The sequence below is a fragment of the Toxotes jaculatrix genome, chromosome 15 (assembly GCF_017976425.1).
Source record: "Toxotes jaculatrix isolate fToxJac2 chromosome 15, fToxJac2.pri, whole genome shotgun sequence".
Lineage (NCBI taxonomy): Eukaryota > Metazoa > Chordata > Actinopteri > Toxotidae > Toxotes > Toxotes jaculatrix.
In genome coordinates this window covers 22,302,754-22,322,344 of record NC_054408.1, presented here as the reverse complement: position 1 = coordinate 22,322,344, position 19,591 = coordinate 22,302,754, and the positions used below count along the sequence as shown (strand labels likewise).

At 39.4% G+C, this 19,591-nt stretch overlaps 1 protein-coding gene across 1 annotated transcript; it reads left to right on the top strand.

Annotated features, from left to right (window-relative positions):
- The first annotated feature begins 5,347 nt into the window (after positions 1–5,347).
- Positions 5,348–19,353, top strand: LOC121193926 (ly6/PLAUR domain-containing protein 1-like). The gene is made up of 3 exons (XM_041056355.1): positions 5,348–5,411; positions 7,196–7,327; positions 19,115–19,353. Exons 1-3 carry the CDS (start codon positions 5,363–5,365, stop codon positions 19,351–19,353), a joined length of 420 nt encoding a protein of 139 aa, XP_040912289.1. The 5' UTR covers positions 5,348–5,362.
- Positions 19,354–19,591: the final 238 nt, after the last annotated feature.

Genomic DNA, 19,591 nt, shown 5'->3' with positions numbered 1-19,591 from the left:
CGGCCAAAAAAAGTCATACTTTAGTATGACCTCAAAATGTCATAAAAAACGTCATAGTATAGTATGGCATCAAAATCGGCCAAAAAAAGTCATACTTTAGTATGACCTCAAAATGTCATAAAAAACGTCATAGTATAGTATGGCATCAAAATCGGCCAAAAAAAGTCATACTTTAGTATGACCTCAAAATGTGCCAAAAAACGTCATAGTATAGTATGGCATCAAAATCGGCCAAAAAAAGTCATACTTTAGTATGACCTCAAAATGTGCCAAAAAACGTCATAGTATAGTATGGCATCAAAATCGGCCAAAAAAAGTCATACTTTAGTATGACCTCAAAATGTCATAAAAAACGTCATAGTATAGTATGGCATCAAAATCGGCCAAAAAAAGTCATACTTTAGTATGACCTCAAAATGTCATAAAAAACGTCATAGTATAGTATGGCATCAAAATCGGCCAAAAAAAGTCATACTTTAGTATGACCTCAAAATGTGCCAAAAAACGTCATAGTATAGTATGGCATCAAAATCGGCCAAAAAAAGTCATACTTTAGTATGACCTCAAAATGTGCCAAAAAACGTCATAGTATAGTATGGCATCAAAATCGGCCAAAAAAAGTCATACTTTAGTATGACCTCAAAATGTCATAAAAAACGTCATAGTATAGTATGGCATCAAAATCGGCCAAAAAAAGTCATACTTTAGTATGACCTCAAAATGTCATAAAAAACGTCATAGTATAGTATGGCATCAAAATCGGCCAAAAAAAGTCATACTTTAGTATGACCTCAAAATGTGCCAAAAAACGTCATAGTATAGTATGGCATCAAAATCGGCCAAAAAAAGTCATACTTTAGTATGACCTCAAAATGTGCCAAAAAACGTCATAGTATAGTATGGCATCAAAATCGGCCAAAAAAAGTCATACTTTAGTATGACCTCAAAATGTCATAAAAAACGTCATAGTATAGTATGGCATCAAAATCGGCCAAAAAAAGTCATACTTTAGTATGACCTCAAAATGTGCCAAAAAACGTCATAGTATAGTATGGCATCAAAATCGGCCAAAAAAAGTCATACTTTAGTATGACCTCAAAATGTGCCAAAAAACGTCATAGTATAGTATGGCATCAAAATCGGCCAAAAAAAGTCATATTTTAGTATGACCTCAAAATGTGCCAAAAAACGTCATAGTATAGTATGGCATCAAAATCGGCCAAAAAAAGTCATACTTTAGTATGACCTCAAAATGTCATAAAAAATGTCATAGTATAGTATGGCATCAAAATCGGCCAAAAAAAGTCATACTTTAGTATGACCTCAAAATGTGCCAAAAAACGTCATAGTATAGTATGGCATCAAAATCGGCCAAAAAAAGTCATACTTTAGTATGACCTCAAAATGTCATAAAAAACGTCATAGTATAGTATGGCATCAAAATCGGCCAAAAAAAGTCATACTTTAGTATGACCTCAAAATGTGCCAAAAAACGTCATAGTATAGTATGGCATCAAAATCGGCCAAAAAAAGTCATACTTTAGTATGACCTCAAAATGTCATAAAAAACGTCATAGTATAGTATGGCATCAAAATCGGCCAAAAAAAGTCATACTTTAGTATGACCTCAAAATGTGCCAAAAAACGTCATAGTATAGTATGGCATCAAAATCGGCCAAAAAAAGTCATATTTTAGTATGACCTCAAAATGTGCCAAAAAACGTCATAGTATAGTATGGCATCAAAATCGGCCAAAAAAAGTCATACTTTAGTATGACCTCAAAATGTCATAAAAAACGTCATAGTATAGTATGGCATCAAAATCGGCCAAAAAAAGTCATACTTTAGTATGACCTCAAAATGTGCCAAAAAACGTCATAGTATAGTATGGCATCAAAATCGGCCAAAAAAAGTCATACTTTAGTATGACCTCAAAATGTGCCAAAAAACGTCATAGTATAGTATGGCATCAAAATCGGCCAAAAAAAGTCATACTTTAGTATGACCTCAAAATGTGCCAAAAAACGTCATAGTATAGTATGGCATCAAAATCGGCCAAAAAAAGTCATACTTTAGTATGACCTCAAAATGTCATAAAAAACGTCATAGTATAGTATGGCATCAAAATCGGCCAAAAAACGTCATAGTATAGTAAGGCTTCAAAACAGGCCAAAAAAAGTCATAGTATAGTATGGCCTCAAAATGTGCCAAAAAACGTCATGGTATAGTAACGCTTCAAAATGGGCCAAAAAAAGTCATACTTTAATATGGCCTCAAAATATGCCAAAAAACGTCATAGTATAGTAAGGCTTCAAAATGGGCCAAAAAAAGTCATAGTTTAGTACGGTCTCAAAATCGGCCAAAAAAAAGGTCATATAATAAAGGGATAATTTATAATAAAGGGATAATTTTGTGGTGCCACCTCGCCCACACCGTGTAATTTTGATAAAAGCTTTTGATCATTTTTTGAGAGAAATAAAAGAGGAGAATAATAATAATCCCATCAGTTACAATAGCGCTTCACACAAATTTCTTGCTCGGGTCCTAATTATCCAAGTTCCAATTAAGCTGATTAGCGCAGTAAATCACAAACAACTTCTCCTCGGCCGCTTGATGCAGCGCTGATGTACTCTTTCATCCACTAATTAAAACAGGTTTATCATGACAACTCTGAATAAAACTGATGGAGTTTAGCCCGAGGATTCAAACAGATTGAAATCTGTTTCTCTGGAGACCGGTACACAATCATAAAACATAACATGACCCTACTTTGCCGCAGATCAGCGGTTTGCCCTCATTTGAGTTTGCTCTGCTCTGAAATCCTCTTACTCCTTATGCAGCAGGGTGCTGGTATGTGTAGTGAGGCATATACACTATAAATTAGTCTGGAGTCTGGGTGAGGACAGGCTGCTAAGGTGTCGGGCTCAGCACTCAGGGCCACAGTTGTGAAGCAGAGTTGAGCAGGAATTGTTCAGCCAGGTTTCAGCCCTGTATAAAATAATAGCCCACACCGTGCAGCACTGAAGACACTAATCCACCTTTGAAAAGTGGCTCATTTCACCAGTCCTTTTGTGGCAGAGAACCAGGCAGCCTCTGTGTCTCTCTGTTTACCTTGCTGTACTAAACCCTGCCTAACTTACAATGGTTTTCACTGCCTGTGACATTTTCCTCAGGTCTTGTTGTTTATACTCTTGTTTTATGATTTGTTCGTTAAAAGTTGGCCTTAGAGCAGCTATGACAAAACTTTGGCCGAATCATCTCATTTGTTTTCATGAAGGGCACAGGACAATTAAACTTATGATGCCTAAAACAAGCAACAGCAGTTTTTGGGCAAACTGAACAACCATGTATGATCTGACTTACATTAGAAAGTTATGACAAATGCGTGGTATGGTTTGGATTAAGCTACAAAAATCTGTAGTAAAGGTCATGGTTACAGTTAGTAAAAACACAAACTGCAGGTCAGTGACAGGACACAACCTCCACTCTCCTGCATGAAATGTTAAATATGGACATCCGGGGACAGTGTGCTTTGAATGAGGATGCTGGTGATATTCTATGTTTTTTATTGTTAACAAATCCCATGAAAACACCCAAACCTCCAAAAATCCTACTAGTGCTGCACGATTAATCTAATAGCAATCGCAATTGCGATGTCACGATTACGTGTGCGATTACGTAACCGCATAAAAGACTGCGATTTGTGATTTAATGTAAACCGTGGAGTAATTGACGCCACATCCACAGGCTGTGAAACAGTAGTGACCAACATGGACGCTGAGGAGGAACACAAGGGACAAGCAGAGTTGGTAGCAAAAAAACTACTTCCTTTGCACTTTGCAGAAATGTACTTATACTTTTCAAGATTACTGTGAGATTTTTTTTCAGTAGTACTTAACAGGTTTAACGTAATTGCCAGCAGAAATGCATTTGAGTTTACAATGACATTCTATTTGCAATTTGCAGAAATATCTTTATTACCTAACTTTAATTTATTTTTTGATATTAATTATTTGGAAAAAACAGTCTGTAATCTTCAGGTTTTGTATTTTTTGTGTCGTGTATGTTTTGAGTTGAGAAATACACAAACTATCATTACTCTATGTGTTGTCCTTGATATTCAAGCAAGTAGACTCATGACACCATTCATTTATAATATTGTAATCGCAATCGCAAATCCCAATATTGTCCACAATAATCGCAATCGCACATTTTCATCAAATTGTGCAGCATTAAATCCTACTGACAAGCATCATGTGTGTATCTAAAGCCTGGTAACCTGCTGTATATCTTCCTCCTCTGTGCCATAGAGCTGCATTGTTGTCCGAACACATATCAGTGGGCCACACGGTTGCACTGAGTGACATGTTCTTTCATTATCATGAACACATACACTGTAGTTTACTATGAATCAGTCCCACATACCCTTGAGCCCTTAACCCTTGAATGATAATCCTAGTTTCAGTGGGGTTTGTCTGGCCACTTAAGTTATGCTGTATAACATGTCACAGTAACATTCTGTTTTTCTTTTCAACGCTTTGAGGTTTGAATTTCTTTGCACACTCTGGTGTCTGTATGTGGCCTCTGACCTATGATTAATGTTAAGGAGCAACTCAGCTTGTTCATTTCTTACAACCAATGATAAAGATTTCCTTTAATAATCAAAGTCGAGCATAGATTTTATTATCTTTTATAGATTCCATCCACTGGGTCGAAGTGTGGAATAGAGATAAAACTGAGGAGAGGTAATAAACTGAATTTTAGCCCTGTGATAAATAAAACTCTGATTGGGGACTCTGGAGGTCACAGCAGTAAAACTGTGCTGTCAGTTTACAGTCTAATTTCTGTTAAAAGATGAGCTATAAATAAAGCAGTTTTAATTCTGGAGGTGTTTGGCCCAATAAGAAGGATTTAAAGTGCTGGGAAGAGCAAAACTAAAGGCTTCTGGGACATCATTCCTGCCTGATGGCCACTCTTTGACACTCCATGAAACTTGATTGATCCCAGTGGTGAAATCAGCTCCTTGCATCAGCAGCAAATGTAGTCTAATGAGATTTAACGGTGCATTCAGGAATATAATACATAATGTCCACAGCAATAACAATATAGAGAAGAAAGCAGGCTGAAGGGACTCCAGCATCACTGTCAGAACAGACACTTTTAGATCACGTGGTGCACAATGTAGTCGTGCACGTGCATGTGTGAGCACATGTGTGCGTGCGCAGCAGCCGATAAGACATGTGAATCGTCGCAGGAGGTGTCAGGCTCACCATGCCAGGCTGCCAGCTGCTCTGTCTCTGCGCCTCCGAGCCGGCGAACATCCGTTTCTCATGTTTCTGCTCAGAGTTGCACTAAGCGGACGATGCGGCTCTTCGCGGTCTCAACTTTGCTCCTGTTCTTCTTCGGCTCAGGTATGTTTATGCGGCTTTTCTCTCTCGCCGTTTCACGGGATTTAAAGCTGTCGTCTGAAAGCAGAACTTCCAAAGAAGCTGATTTTTTTCCTTTGGAGAAGGAGCGCAGGGACTGGTGAAAGGGAGATGTTCGTTTTTGGTAGATGGTAAAGATGGTAAAGATGCAGCGCGCACGGCTTGGAGGGATCTAATCTAACGTTGTCTTTAAAGTGGAGCAGATTGCTGATACTGGCTCATCATTATGATGATGGAAAACTCGTATTTGAATGGACTTAGATTAAAGTAGCGGGTGCCGCTTTACTATTCTTTTTTTTTTTTTTTTTTTTTTTTTTTTACGTTAAGATTTTAGTCTCCAAAGTTGGCCGTAGCACTGCGCTCCGGCGCGTCTAAAATGATCCAGGTAAGTTTAGATTTAGAGACTGCTGACCAACAGCGTCGAGCACAGTCTGGCTCCACTTTAACCTGAGACACATCTCCCTGAATCAGACCTCTTCTTAGCTCGCTTTAATGTTAGGCAGTGATCGCAGTGGCACAGGGAAACAACGGTGCGTATTTCTCTCTGTCAGGGCTGCCAGTACGATTTATTTGATCAGTCTCCGGGAGTGATGAGGAAGAATTCACATGCTGGAGGAAAAGTACCAGTTCAACAATTTAAAAATATACCATCACACTTAATAGTTCTGAGTTCACATTTTTATTTGAGTGAAGGATTATCATCAGAAAAATGCGCTTAAATATCAAAAATAAAAGTACCAGTTATGCAAACTGCCTCTTCCAGTGTATCATGTATTAGATTATTAGATTGTTATTACTGGGACATTAGGTAGTAGTTTAATGTTAAAGTTAGTTGAGGTGGTACTCACTGTAACTGCTTTATATTGTGTTGGGTAGATTAAATGAAAAGAGTGCATCATATTTTATAGGCTGAATCTTTTGGATGAAAATTGTAATCTGTTATGTAACAGCTAACTACACTACCACTGTTAGATAAATGTAGTGGAGTATAAAGTAAAATATTTCCCCTCCTGAGATGCAGTGGAGTTTAAGTAAAGTAGCATAAAATGGAAATACTCAGGTAAAATAACATTACTTCAAACCATCCAGTGCCCATAGAACAGTGACTACATTGTATGTGCTCTACATGCCGTAATTTAGCAACATCAACAACGGTGCTACTTTAAAAGCCGAAACATTTGAAATGCTTCTGTTATCAGACCGAATTGATGGGTCAAATAAAGCCTATCTGTCCACACAAGTCAACATATTTATGACATTTCTACTGGTTCATGGAAAACTTTTTTACTGCTCTGAATACATGTTAAATAACGCTCAGTTCACTATAAAAAGTCAGTTTTACAGTAGAAATGGTGAATTGTCAGCTATCAAAGCAAGACGTGATGAAACACTGCAACAACATGCTGGTGAGATAAATGTACCACCCACAGCTCAAACACGGCTAAATAATTGAGAATATCTGTCACATCAATTTGAAATGGTCGGACCAGAAGAAGCACGAATATCCACCGAAATAAAACTGAATTTCACTTTGAGATGAAACTTTTGCATTAATTCTTTATTTATGATACGAGAGAAAATAAATGGAGTATGTAAATAAAAAATGAGTGAGTGTTATGGCTGATGGAGGATTGATGGTGGAAGCAATTTAACCTGATGACAATAATACAATGAAAATAGATTCAGTAATTGACTTTGTGCTTGCTTGTTTGTATGTGTGTGTGTGTGGGGGTGTGTGTGTGTGTGTGTGGGTGTGTGTGGGGTTGCAGGGATGGCTCTACAGATTCAGTGCTACCAGTGTGAGGAGATGACACACGACTGCTCCACCCCAGAGTTCATCGTCAACTGCACTGTGAATGTGCAGGACATGTGTCAGAAGGAGGTTCTGGTGAAGGATGACGGTAAGTCCAGCATGTTCCACTGTTTTGTTTCCCCCCGCATCATAAATATTTTTTCTCTGCTCATTTTCCTTGTCGGAATATTTCAGAACAGAACAGGTTTCAGTGATATCTGGACAGATTGGCCTCAATCCAAGGACAATGGATTAGATTTTGGTTGTGACACAGAGTCGGGATTTCAACCTTGAATCAAAGGACTTGGCTCAAAATCAAGAGTAGTCTCTTATTTTTAGTATAACATCAATTTAGCTTCAATCTGAGGTGATAGGATTCATGTCTGCGTGTGGGAAACAAATCTAGTGGTTCATTAGTTTTTTTGTGTTGTTCAGTCACTTCCCAGGTAGTCACATTTTCTGAATCACTGGAATTATTATCAACAAATGATGTATGGAGAATGACACTGAGGAAGCTGTTTGTGCTGCTGGCATGTTTGAAGTATCCTCTAATACAAAGACAAACTCTCCAGCACACTCAGCCACAAGCCAGGTTCTTTGCTGTGAGCGAGAATCAAGCTGATCTGAGGTCAGCAGAGACAGACCCTTCAGTGCTCTACAGCTATCATTAGAGGATGAAAGTCTTAGCTGTAGTCAGGATTTGAAACAGCAGTCATGGATATAAATTACTCCATTTTTTTCTGAGAAGAAAATGTTTCAGCTCATGCTGTGTATACCATGACAGGTGTGTGTCATCTGTGTGTCAGCATGCTTCTCAAACACTACAACACTGAGCTGCCTGACAGGTAAATTCTTCGATATGGTGATATAGTGTTTGATATTAGCTTGATGCAGACATATAATGAGTAATTGAGGCCATTTAGAAACAGTAGTGTTTCCATGTTTCCATGTCTCCATCCACCTGTTTTTATATTAAAAGCTCAGTGGAAACTGGAGAAATAAGAAAGGAAAAGTCCAAATATCCAATATAAAAGTTTTTGGTGGTCAGTACGGTTGGTCTGGTGAAAAAGCTGTCTGTCAAACTTGGACTGAGGCCGCTTGAAAAGAGGGTCTCTGTTTGCTCCACGTGGACTCCAGTGCGGTTTGTTTATGGCCTGAAAGCAAAGGAACCACCCACAGTATTTGGAGATAGCAGATATGGGATTTTAAGCATTAATTCAAAAGCTAAACTACCAGCAAATCTGCTGTAAAAGAAATGTTCAAGAGGCAATCTTGTAATCGATCTGTAAGTCATATGTAAATCATTTGGTAACTGTAGTAACACATAGACATGGATGTGAGGAATTTAACCCTGATCAGTGAGATGGCCTGAACCAGCTAAAGTGTTTGTGTTCTCTTCATACTTTAAAACATTAAATCTATGAAAAGAAAGATTTTCCTACCCGAGTCCTGATGAATCACTGATAATCCAGGATGACGTCAACGGAACGGTCCAATCAGTGAGTTACCTGTCAGTCTATATGACTTCATGTTTACTCCTCTTGGTTCATTTGTAAACAACCCAATGTGAACATGAACCGGACCAGAGCTAAATTGCATCAGTGTCCCTTGATATGGATTAAATGCATCACTGAAGCGTCCGCAGCACTGAAGAGACATCATAGCATCTCTGATGAGGAGACTGTCCCTCCTTCCTCAGATTAATACATGAGGCAAACAGAAATGTCGTATTTCCATCATGTCTTCCACTTGGGTTTAATTCCTGTAACGTTTTACTGGAGCTCTTTTAACTGTCATCTTCAAGCTCCATTTTCATCTGCAGTGGTTTAATGCTTTTGTCAGATTTTCTGAAATATGGGTGAGTTGACTAGTGTCCTCATTACCAGTGCCATGGTTATCACTGATGATAGATCATATCCCCTGTATTTTTTTCTGGGAATCTGAGGATTTTAGCAGCAGTTAAACACTTGGTGTTTATTTTACAGGCTGATTCCAGAATGTTTGTCTCAACATGCTAAAAGCAGTATCAGTCAATAATTAAATGTTAACATGACTGTGTGTACTGTGAAAGGGGTCACTTGGAGTCACAAACCTACTGACAATAAGTGCTCACCAGGTCTACTGAGCGTTTTCTTGTGTGTCAAGCTCATTGTTTTGGTTTTTACAGCCTCACCACTATCATCAACCTCAGTCACAGTGGGCAGCTGCTTTCAGTGAAGGAGCTCTGATAAGCCTGCTGTATGGTACCTGGCCAGCACCAAGTGACAGACAAACAAAGACAGTGACTCACCGGTGAACATAGTGGAGCATTTAGCGGCTAAAGAGTTGGCAGACAGCAAAACAAATTTAAAAAGTGGAGTGAATATTGAACTTTGTTCGGTCAGGTGGTCAGGAACAAGTCCAAATTAATACTAAAGCTCAGAGTCTGCTGCATGCATAAGTAACCTAAGCAGCTGTTTGCTAACACATTAACAATTTAATGAAAGATGAATATTATCAGTGTGGTGTTTAGAGCCAGGAAATGACCAAAAAGCGTGTTGTGTTTATTTCCCACATGCGTCCATACAGAAATAAAAAAAAAGAAATGTTTTCTAAATTAAATCAGGAACTGACTGATTTATCTATTTCAGTCCGCTGTATCTGACTGCCTAAAAACATAAGCCAGCAAACTGTAGAATCTGGCCAAGAATTCAATGTGACTTTTTTAAATACTTTTCAGATCCATTTCATGTGATAATAGGAGACCTCAAGTGTTAGCTTTGGCTTGTTGCTCAGTGTTTTTGACTGGCTGTGTATAAAATGCATTGTGGTTCTGATTGTGCTTCTTTGCAACTGTTCGAAACAGAAGAAAAAGAATAACCAGCTCAATAAGCTGTGGATTATGGGGGGTAGGGGGGTAGTTTAGAAAACTTTACAAGGCTTTAACTCCAATCCTCCAGGTAAAATAAATAGCACACATATGGTCCAGTAAAAGCAGTGCAATACAGTGATCACCTGTTTTCAGAAAGCATTTTTGTAGAACCAGAGCCCCATACTACAGTGTATCTGCAACATCCTGAACTCTGATGGACATGTAGATACCCTTTAAAATCAACCCAGTGGTTCACATCTTCTACAGCTGGTGTCTTTGCAGATTCAGATTGTCTTTGTTTTGTGCATGTAAGTTCATCTCACTCAGTAAATATTACGACCTGCCGGGTTTGTAATATATATTCTGTTCACATGTGAAATTCTGCTTTGATTGTGTTTACGGACTTGTAACTATGGGTTACACTGGCTTTGAGTTTGCAGGTTTTTGTGGATTTTGCAGTTTATTGCTGCCTAGTAATGAATGATCTCAGTCTCTGCTGTATTTGCGTGCCTATTTGCTGTGCGTGGTTTGGACCCAGACACTAAAGGTCACTCTTACTGCCTTAGGTTTGCTTTGTTTTCACATCCAGCGAAAATTGGTGGCCATTTTTATTGCCTCTCCCTACTGCTGATGAGCAAAAGCAATAAGCTCCTGTCTTTGGAAATGTGGTTCCCAATCCAAAGGGCAGGCACACCACACTATAGAGTCGACAGTTCTTTAATAAGAAAATTTCTGCTTGAATGCTCATGTACATCCCAGCCTTTATCTCCCTGTGTTATCATTATCGCTGCTCTGCATGAAAATAGGTCTTAGAAATTCAGCTGACCGCACCTTATCTCTATTTGAAATGCAACAGATACATTCACAATTGCACTGCCACCTCTGTGCAATTCGCTTCAGTGATAAGAATAAAAATCACTGAGGCTGTTTGATTCTTCCTAAGTATGCTTGCCATATGATTGTGTGAATGAGCCAGTGACTTTGCATTCAGCTCTATAATACAGATGTAGGAGGTGAAGAAGCCCTACAGTACATCTTCGACTAAGCTATTTTCTGTCCCCCTAGCCAGCGGATTAGCCCCTCTGTATCTGCAGGACATTATACCCATCTACGTTTCTGTGAGGTATCGCTCAAGAAAGAACTTCCTCTGTCAAACCAGCAAGAGCAGAGAGACACACGCATACACTCCTTTCAGATGATGGCTGTTTTTCTGCTGAGCAGCATGAGATGAGTCTGGCTTCCTGTTCAAGCCCATCTTCTATGACTATCATCATCATTCTCCTCTGACTACGTCTTCAGAAAAGACAAAAGAGCATGCTTTTACCTATCTGAGGCCTGTTCCTCTCCCACTGCCTTTAAATGAGGGGGGAGTAAGATGTACTGTGATGAGGAATGTATATACACTGATGTAAGCTGGTCAAAAGAAAAAGTTCTGTTCAGAGACACAGCACAACAGCAACAGCATCATAATACACACTATTCCAGAAATTTATGGTAAGGAAGTAAATGATGAGTTTATTTAGGTTTATTTAACTACAGAGCACTCAACCTCCTTAAGCAGCAAGAGCAACACCGTTACAGTATCTTCGTGACACTGTGGGCAGCACTGTCACACAAAACCAACCTCCAACAAAACTGCCTTAAAATAAATGTCTGTGGTCATGCAGATGGATATCACAGTAGCCATCGTAACATATGCAGTGTGCATATGTTTGCATGGCTTGTCTTCACTCTGAAGATGTAATATCAACACAGTATCCAAAAAGTGCGATGATTCCCCTCAGATTCCTCTGGAAATCAAATAATAGCGTTTGATGTGTTGCAGCATGTTATGCAGGCGATGCTGATGAAAGCTGATGAATAACATCTTACTGGCTGAGCAGAAAATGATGTTGTTTTTGTTGTCAAGTCTTCTATTAAGTTACAGGTATGAGTATAGTGAGTGTGTCTGATGCTGGAGTTCACCACCTGAATTTGCTGCATCTCATCTATTAATTGTTTGTTGAGGCATCTTTTCTGTGTCAAGGGCACTCATTCAGTGTCTGCAATCAAGATGGAAATTCAAATTATTTGACTGCTTACACAGGAAGTCTGCCAACAAAAGTATCATTTTTTTGATGATTAGCATGAAGTCAGGAGCACAGGAGGGCAGGTCAATGGTTGAGTTTAAGCCTTCTCACAGTGAGAGGTGATGAGGTTTTATAACGACCCAGTCGATGGTGTGATTCTGACAATTTGTCTGGGATGGAATCTACAAGTGGGCTCATGGCAGGATCAGACATGATCACTCCTCAGAGCTTTCAAGAACCCAATTCAGTTCACACAGCTGTAAGGATGGTAATAGAGAGACTAATGCACAGTCAGTGGGCTGGTTCCAATTATGTAAGTGCAGCCAGTGACCCCGTCCCATGTGGTACGAGGCTGACTGTCCTGGTCACACTGTTCTTCCTGATGAAAACACCACAGAGCAGGATGGAGACAAGAAGCAACTGCTTGCATGGCTTATCTAAATTAGCTTTTGCAATTGGCAAAAGTTAATTTACTGTATCAGGAAAAGGGAAATGAGAATGTGGTTAGTCACAGTAGTTTACATTCATTTTGTTAAATAGAGGGACTGTGCATTGCTGCTGAAGTTTGTTAGCATGTGTGATTTTGAATGCCAGGGTTTGATCACTGGGGACAGTTTATGGACTTTAGATTGTTCTGGATGCTCAAGGACTTTCAAGGATCATAGTTTTCTTGACCATTGAACCTACAGGTATGACGGTTTCACAGGGTTTAAATTCTGGAGCAAACACTGTAGGTCAGTAAAGACAAGATATCCATCTACTGTTAAGATACAGTTTAATTTCATATTCTGGATGGATTGGCATGAAATTTGGTACAGACATTGATGTTCAGTTTGCAGCTGATTCCTGTTATTTTGGCCAGACCTCTCTTGAAAAAGAGACCTGAATCTGAAGAGACCTTGGTTAAATGAAGTTATAAAAAGAAATTACAGATGAATTCATCCATGAGTGTTCAGAAGTCATCACAGAACTTGGTAACTTTTATGTCTTAATGAAACTCTGGTTTTTATCACCAAAATACCTGCTGGTTTATTGTCCTTACTGACCATTAATCTGGATGACGTTTTTATCTCGGCTCATATAACAACTGCAATCTAATTTCCCTGTGTAGTCAAGTTTGATTTAGATGGATAATAAACCCCTTGGAACAGACTGATACATGACTAATCTACTGTAGATGATCTTTTCCTGTTAATGACAGTCCAGTCACTGTTAGGGACAATGTTTTATTGAAAGAACTATGTTGGACAAATCATGTTTTCTACTGACATTTATGTTTGAATTGGCATCAGCAAACACATTCATAGCTATTAGGTACCAAATGTTTGTGTTGATGCTGTTCAGTGCTTTGGTCAAAACCCCAGTGTCAGTGATTTATTTGGTTAAAATCTCATTTAGAGGAGCAATCGAAGGTTCTCCAGACACTTGGACATATTGGACTCTGTCTGCCTTACTCTTCCCTGTGCAGCCGACCATGCTGATTCTCATTAGACTAAAGCGTGCTGGTTCTCTCAGCTCCTGAAGGTTGATAAGAAATTTAACCATTTTCCCATGAACTGACTCAACAGTATAATTTAGACTGAAGCGCTGAATATTAGAATTCCCATGCACAAATTAATGAAATCTCCTCCAAGCACTCCAGACATTGTAATTTGAGTGTTTCCCTCTTTCCTTCAGTCTGAGAATCATTGTGGTGATATTTAGGACATATAGAATATAATCACTGTGCATTAGAGTGCATGATGTTAGTGTGTATTTGTCGTGCATTTCAATTAGAACATTCTTCCTGGAAATGCATAATCTCGAGGTAACGAATGAAGTATTAGACAATTAACATAATAATCTAATTAGGCAGTTTTACAGTTGAAACAGAACCCTCTGTGATCTGTAATAGACTTTATTAATCAGAATGTCAGAAAGACCTGCAATAACCACAATGAGTAGATATGTTATACAGCTGTGTCAGAGCAGAGTCTCAGCTCCAGTCAAGTGAACAGCCACACTGAGGTGTTGCCTCAACTCCCTCTCACAGTTTTAGGATTGCATTTAAAGTGCTGAACTGTCTCAACACATTTGTCTGCCGGGACAGCTCCAGTCTATTTGTGGACGCGCTGTGAAAGAAATATTTCACTTTGGTAGCACATTGTTATCTTTACACTCTTTGCAGGAGTTCTTGAGAGTAGTCACTGAAAATTATATTTTTAGACACAGACCTGGGGAAGCAGGTCATGATAATATCACACACTTCTGCCTCTCATAAATAATAAGTGGAAATTAAAGTGGAAAAGTAAGTGTTAAGTGTCAATAACACACAAAAAAGATTGAGGATAATTTTTTAAATTCTTCAACTGACTCCAATTAATTGCATGATAATATTACTTTACATTTCAACTGTGAAGCTGAGCACACCTGTGTGTATGTATATACACGTACTGACAGTTCTGTGGCTCTTCGGTGAGGGTTGGACAGATTACACCTGTCTCATTCTTACTGCTACACAGAGTCCAGTGACGTCACACGGTTTCCAGCACAGATCCACCCACCTTCATCCTGAGTAGAGGTCTAATCAGCCTGAACTGAAAACACCTAGGACCTTTACACAGTTTTTATATGCTGTCAGTGTAGTGGTAAGTATAATGAATAAATAAAATTCACGGAGTCATTTCAAATTGCCCAAGATATCGAAGAGAACAGGCACACAGGTCAGAACTTCTTAACAAGAACTGTGATGAAGATGTGTCAATCCAAACCTTTCTTGTATCTGCTCAATTCTTTTGTGTTCCTCTAAGTTTCCTGACAGGTGTTTCAAAGTAATTGACATCAAGCTGCTACATGCAGCATCATTTATTGTGCACCCTTTCTCCCTTCCTTCCCTTTCCTTGTTTGCTTTAGACATCCAAGCTGCTGCTGCTGAATTCTGACAGAACCTCTCAAACAGCAGAAAGACTAAACAATGTTTTCATTGGTTGGAAACTGTGCTAAATAAACATTGTAAATGTGCTTAAGTGCCTTTTGTATTGGACAATTTCTTACATAATTGAGCTAATGTGATAAAGTTCAAACATTGAAGAGTAGTTTAAAGTATGAATTAAGTTTCTAGTTGAAATTATGAATGAGTAGGAAGAGGCTGAAGAGGAGCTGAAAAGGATTAAGTAACCAATAAATAGCCCATGGCAGGTGATTGTTTGAGGTGAGAAAAGCCATCAAATCTGTATTCTCTGTCACTGACACTTCCCATTTTTACTACACCTCATTTTCCACCGACTGCCCATGTAATCAGCTCTCGCTATTTTCCAATTACTGCTTGAGATAAAAGCCAACACATTTTATAGCCTTTTACGATCACTTGATTTTCTTACTTTGAGTTATTTCCTATATTTGTCCCACGATTCCTCTTGAGGTGTCTTCATAATATTGACGGTCATTTTGAGGTTTGAGTAGAAACTGACAGATATCCTCAGAACTGTCTGCCGTCTTTTAAGAGTCTGACAGCTAACATTAAAGATGATAACACAGCGTGAGTCAGGGTTTCCTTCCAACCTTTCACACTGTGTCTCCACCAGAGTATTCAACACCTTCTGGGGCCTTTACAGTTATAGTACATGTCAGGATGCACAATTCAAATGAACATGCAGTTCTCCAGGTGTTGACATGCCTGTATCTGTTGCGCTTGGGTGTTGAGAGGAGTGAAACATTACCAAGGCTACTGGAAGTTCATGTGCTCATATCTAAATTTCCCTCAAGTAAAATGTCAGCCAAATATTAAAGCCTCCCTCCGGTGATCCCACAAACAACTTCGACATCGAGAAGCTTGTCCCAACAAGCTTCTCAAGTGAATCAATGCTTTATATGCAAAATATTGAAAAAAAAAAATATTGCCAATTGAAATGGTCACAGCTGAAGGTGCCCCTCTATAATTCCCAGTCTGTCAAACCACACTTCACTGTGATGTGAATTAGAGCAGGTGGAGATAAGTCAACTTTTCTGAGATGGATGCTTTTCATGCGGAGCTTTGAAAATCGAATGCAGTCAGTGCAAATGGCTCCAAGCGTAGTTTAAGAGTGTTTTGAGATTTTTCAAGGATCAAGGATCAAGGAACTTTTATTGTCATACCAGTACATTTACATGTTATGGTACTAAATTAGTACTCAGGTCCCAGTTTAAGCCATCAAGAGCAAGATGTAAGAGCGAAAAATATAAATATAAACATAAGGGCAATATAAACATAAACATAAGGGCAAAATCCCGGGAGCTTGAGAAGCCGCTGCACCACTGTGCGCCACCATCTTTGAATTTTCTTTCACCAAAGTTCACAGAACATTCACATTCATTTTTGCACAGATTTATTGTTAATAGACCAGAGCCCGGTGGATGTCAGGAGTCTTTCAATCTTAAAAATTTTATTCACAAATACTAAGCTGCTTTTGGAGGTCTTCAAGGGCACGGATGCATGCACAATAAACGATCTTAGAAAAGGGTCATACATGGAAGTGTTAGGGTCAAGTCAAGTGAGCTGATTACTGATAATTAATGAATAGCTTGGTAGTTCCTGAAAACTCAATCAAGCAGGAAATAAAAGATAAGGATAGGTTTTTTGAGAAACCTTGAGGCTGCTACACACCATGTTAAAGTGTCTAAAGAGAGAGAATGCAAATGAGTTCAGCTAAGTGCCAACAGGAACCATGAAGTGCCATTCTCAGTTCAGACTATGAGCGCCGGAGGGTGAGCTTCTGTATCTCAAGTCATAAGATGCCTCAGATAATTAAGAAGGTGTACACAGTGCCTGTTTAGCAATGGGCTGTTGCTGTGAGACATAGCGAAATGTTCTGGTGCAGCTCTCACTATCCAGGCCAAGGCTCCTGCTTCTGTGAACATCATTATTATTATCAGATTCAGGAGATTTCATGACTGTACATTCACACTGGATGTTCAACCTGTTGTCCTCTGTGGCTGTACTTACTCAACTCTATGTCTGCTGTGCTCTTTACAGTGTTTGTTGTGGCTCAGTTGTATGTAGATATAATGATGGCCTGAGCACTAGTGTATATGTAGTTCTGTTATCACTATGAAGAAAAAGTGTCAGTGCATTTCAGTGAATCCTGACTGGTCAGTCAATGCTCCTCAGCTGATATTAGTGAAAGCCCTCAGAGGTGTTTTAAGTCACCCTGGCTGATTAGAGCTCTGCTAAGGGTGAGGTTGACTGAAGCTCTGGAAGGAATGCATGGGGTCATCAAACTCCATATAACGAATGAAAACAGACATTTTTTCAGAGCAGGCATTTTCGCCTTTACATTATAGAGGGAAAAGCACAGTCAATAACCTGATTGAGCGGATGGCTCAGCTCAATCAGGTGTCCCAATAAGCCATTTCAGTGAGCCAGCATGAACAATGCCAGGACTCTCAAACCACTGCACTTGGATGCATTCACACGTAGCTTTTACAAGATGAGATGTTTGATCCACCCAAGACTTCTGAAGTTTGATATGTAACTGCGCTCTAAATCAGATGCTGTTATGAATTAAGTTAGTTACGCCTGTGCTTTTCCCAAATCAAACCATTTGCCTAAAAATATTCTACTGACCCACTGTCAGTCAAGGTCTGTATGAGAGAGGGGATTCAATCAAACAATGTCTAAACCACCAAGCTGGGCACCTACCTCTAACTGTAACTTCAGCTGAAGGTGAAAGACGTAAATAGTTTGAATTCTCCTCTCTGTATACCTCCTTTCCCAGGGGAGACATTTGGACTTTTAAAGGTGTAACTAATTAAATACCTAAATGTTACTGAGATTCTAGCTAGCTTACTGAGATTGTATTTATTGACTGTTTGACTTGTTAAAGCACAGGTGTAAGAAATAAAATTAACAATGGCTCCATCCCATTAAGTGCCCCACTGTGCTATGTCAGAGAGTGAGCATGCACAACACCAGAGGCCTGGAAGTGGTTCACCTAAATGGAAAGCAGCCATCCTTAATGTTATTAATTCCACCTGACCTTTTCCTGCTTTGACAAGTTAAAATGTCTGCCGTGAAAAAGGTCTGTTCTGAAAAGGTCACACAAACCAGCTGTGTAAGTGTCTGGTGCTTTGTGGGATCTGTAGTCCAGATCAAAAAACACCATAGACCCTTTTTCCAGCTAATGTCCCAGTTCTTCTAAGGTGAAAATGCCAGCAGTCAAGCAGAAGAACTCAGAGTTGAGGGAGGTATTAATCTTATATCTTACTCCTTTATGTATAATCCATTACTCTCAAGCCTGTGAGTTCGCTGTGTGCCCGGCACAATATATAGCAGAAGATAAACGCTTCATGGTCTAATGTTTGAATGGAAGAAAAGGAAACCATCATCCCCACTACCTGTTTAGCTGCAGGGTGGATCAGTCTGCTGGTTTGTGTTTCATGCTGCTGCCTCAGCGTCTCCCTGTAACTCCTCAATTCCTTGGTTTGTCTGGTTCCTATGAATAACCACCTAATGTGCTGTATGTTTCTGCTGGTCCACTGGTTTTCAGTGTGGCTCTGAAGGTCAATCCTCACGCCCATTCAGAAGTCTTAGTTTTACAGTCCACACTGTAACTTTGTTGGCTCCAAACAAAAAGAGAAGTAAAAAGCAGTTAAAAGCAAAAATTAAGGACTGAATTTCTCCTCATTCATGGATCAATTATACCACAGTGAATGCTAACACTGACACTGATACAGTAGTAAATGCATATTTGCTGAAGACACACTGAGTGTTATATGGATGTAGTGTAATTCTAAGTGTAATGATTTAGATGCATGTGTAGCATTAATCTAAAAATAACCCTAACTGTTTCCCTTAAAACTGAAATCCCCTTGATGAGAGAAAACATCCTATTTATCATTATACACACCCATTTATGTTTGTTCTTTCTCTCTCTCTTACACAGAACAGCATGCCCACACACGCACACACCCTCTAATCCTGTCATTATGAGCCTAATGAATCTATTATGTCCCATTTCAGGGATACACTACCGCAAGTCCTGCGCCTCATCAGGAGCTTGTCTTATCGCTTCCTCTGGCTACCAGCAGTTCTGCACCGGCAAGCTCAACTCAGTGTGCATCACCTGCTGTAACACACCGCTGTGTAATGGACCACGCCAGAAGAAACGACCCCAGCCGTCCGCTGCCATTTCCCTGACCATGCCGCAGCTCCCTGTGTTTTCTCTCTACATCCTCTTCTTTCTGTCCACCCTGTGCTGACACACCTTCGCACACTAAGTTAAGATGTACATTAAAAATGTTCTGCTACTGACAGTGGAGAAGACATGAACTGGAACTGTGTAAGCTGAGATGTGCAGATTTTAAATGTATATTCAATAAGGAGTGTGGAAGCTTTGTATAATATTTGTTTTCGTCACAGCTTGCCTCCAAAGTTCACACACCATTCAGCACTGGGAATTTTTACCATCACATGTCATGTTACAGGCAGGATCATGGT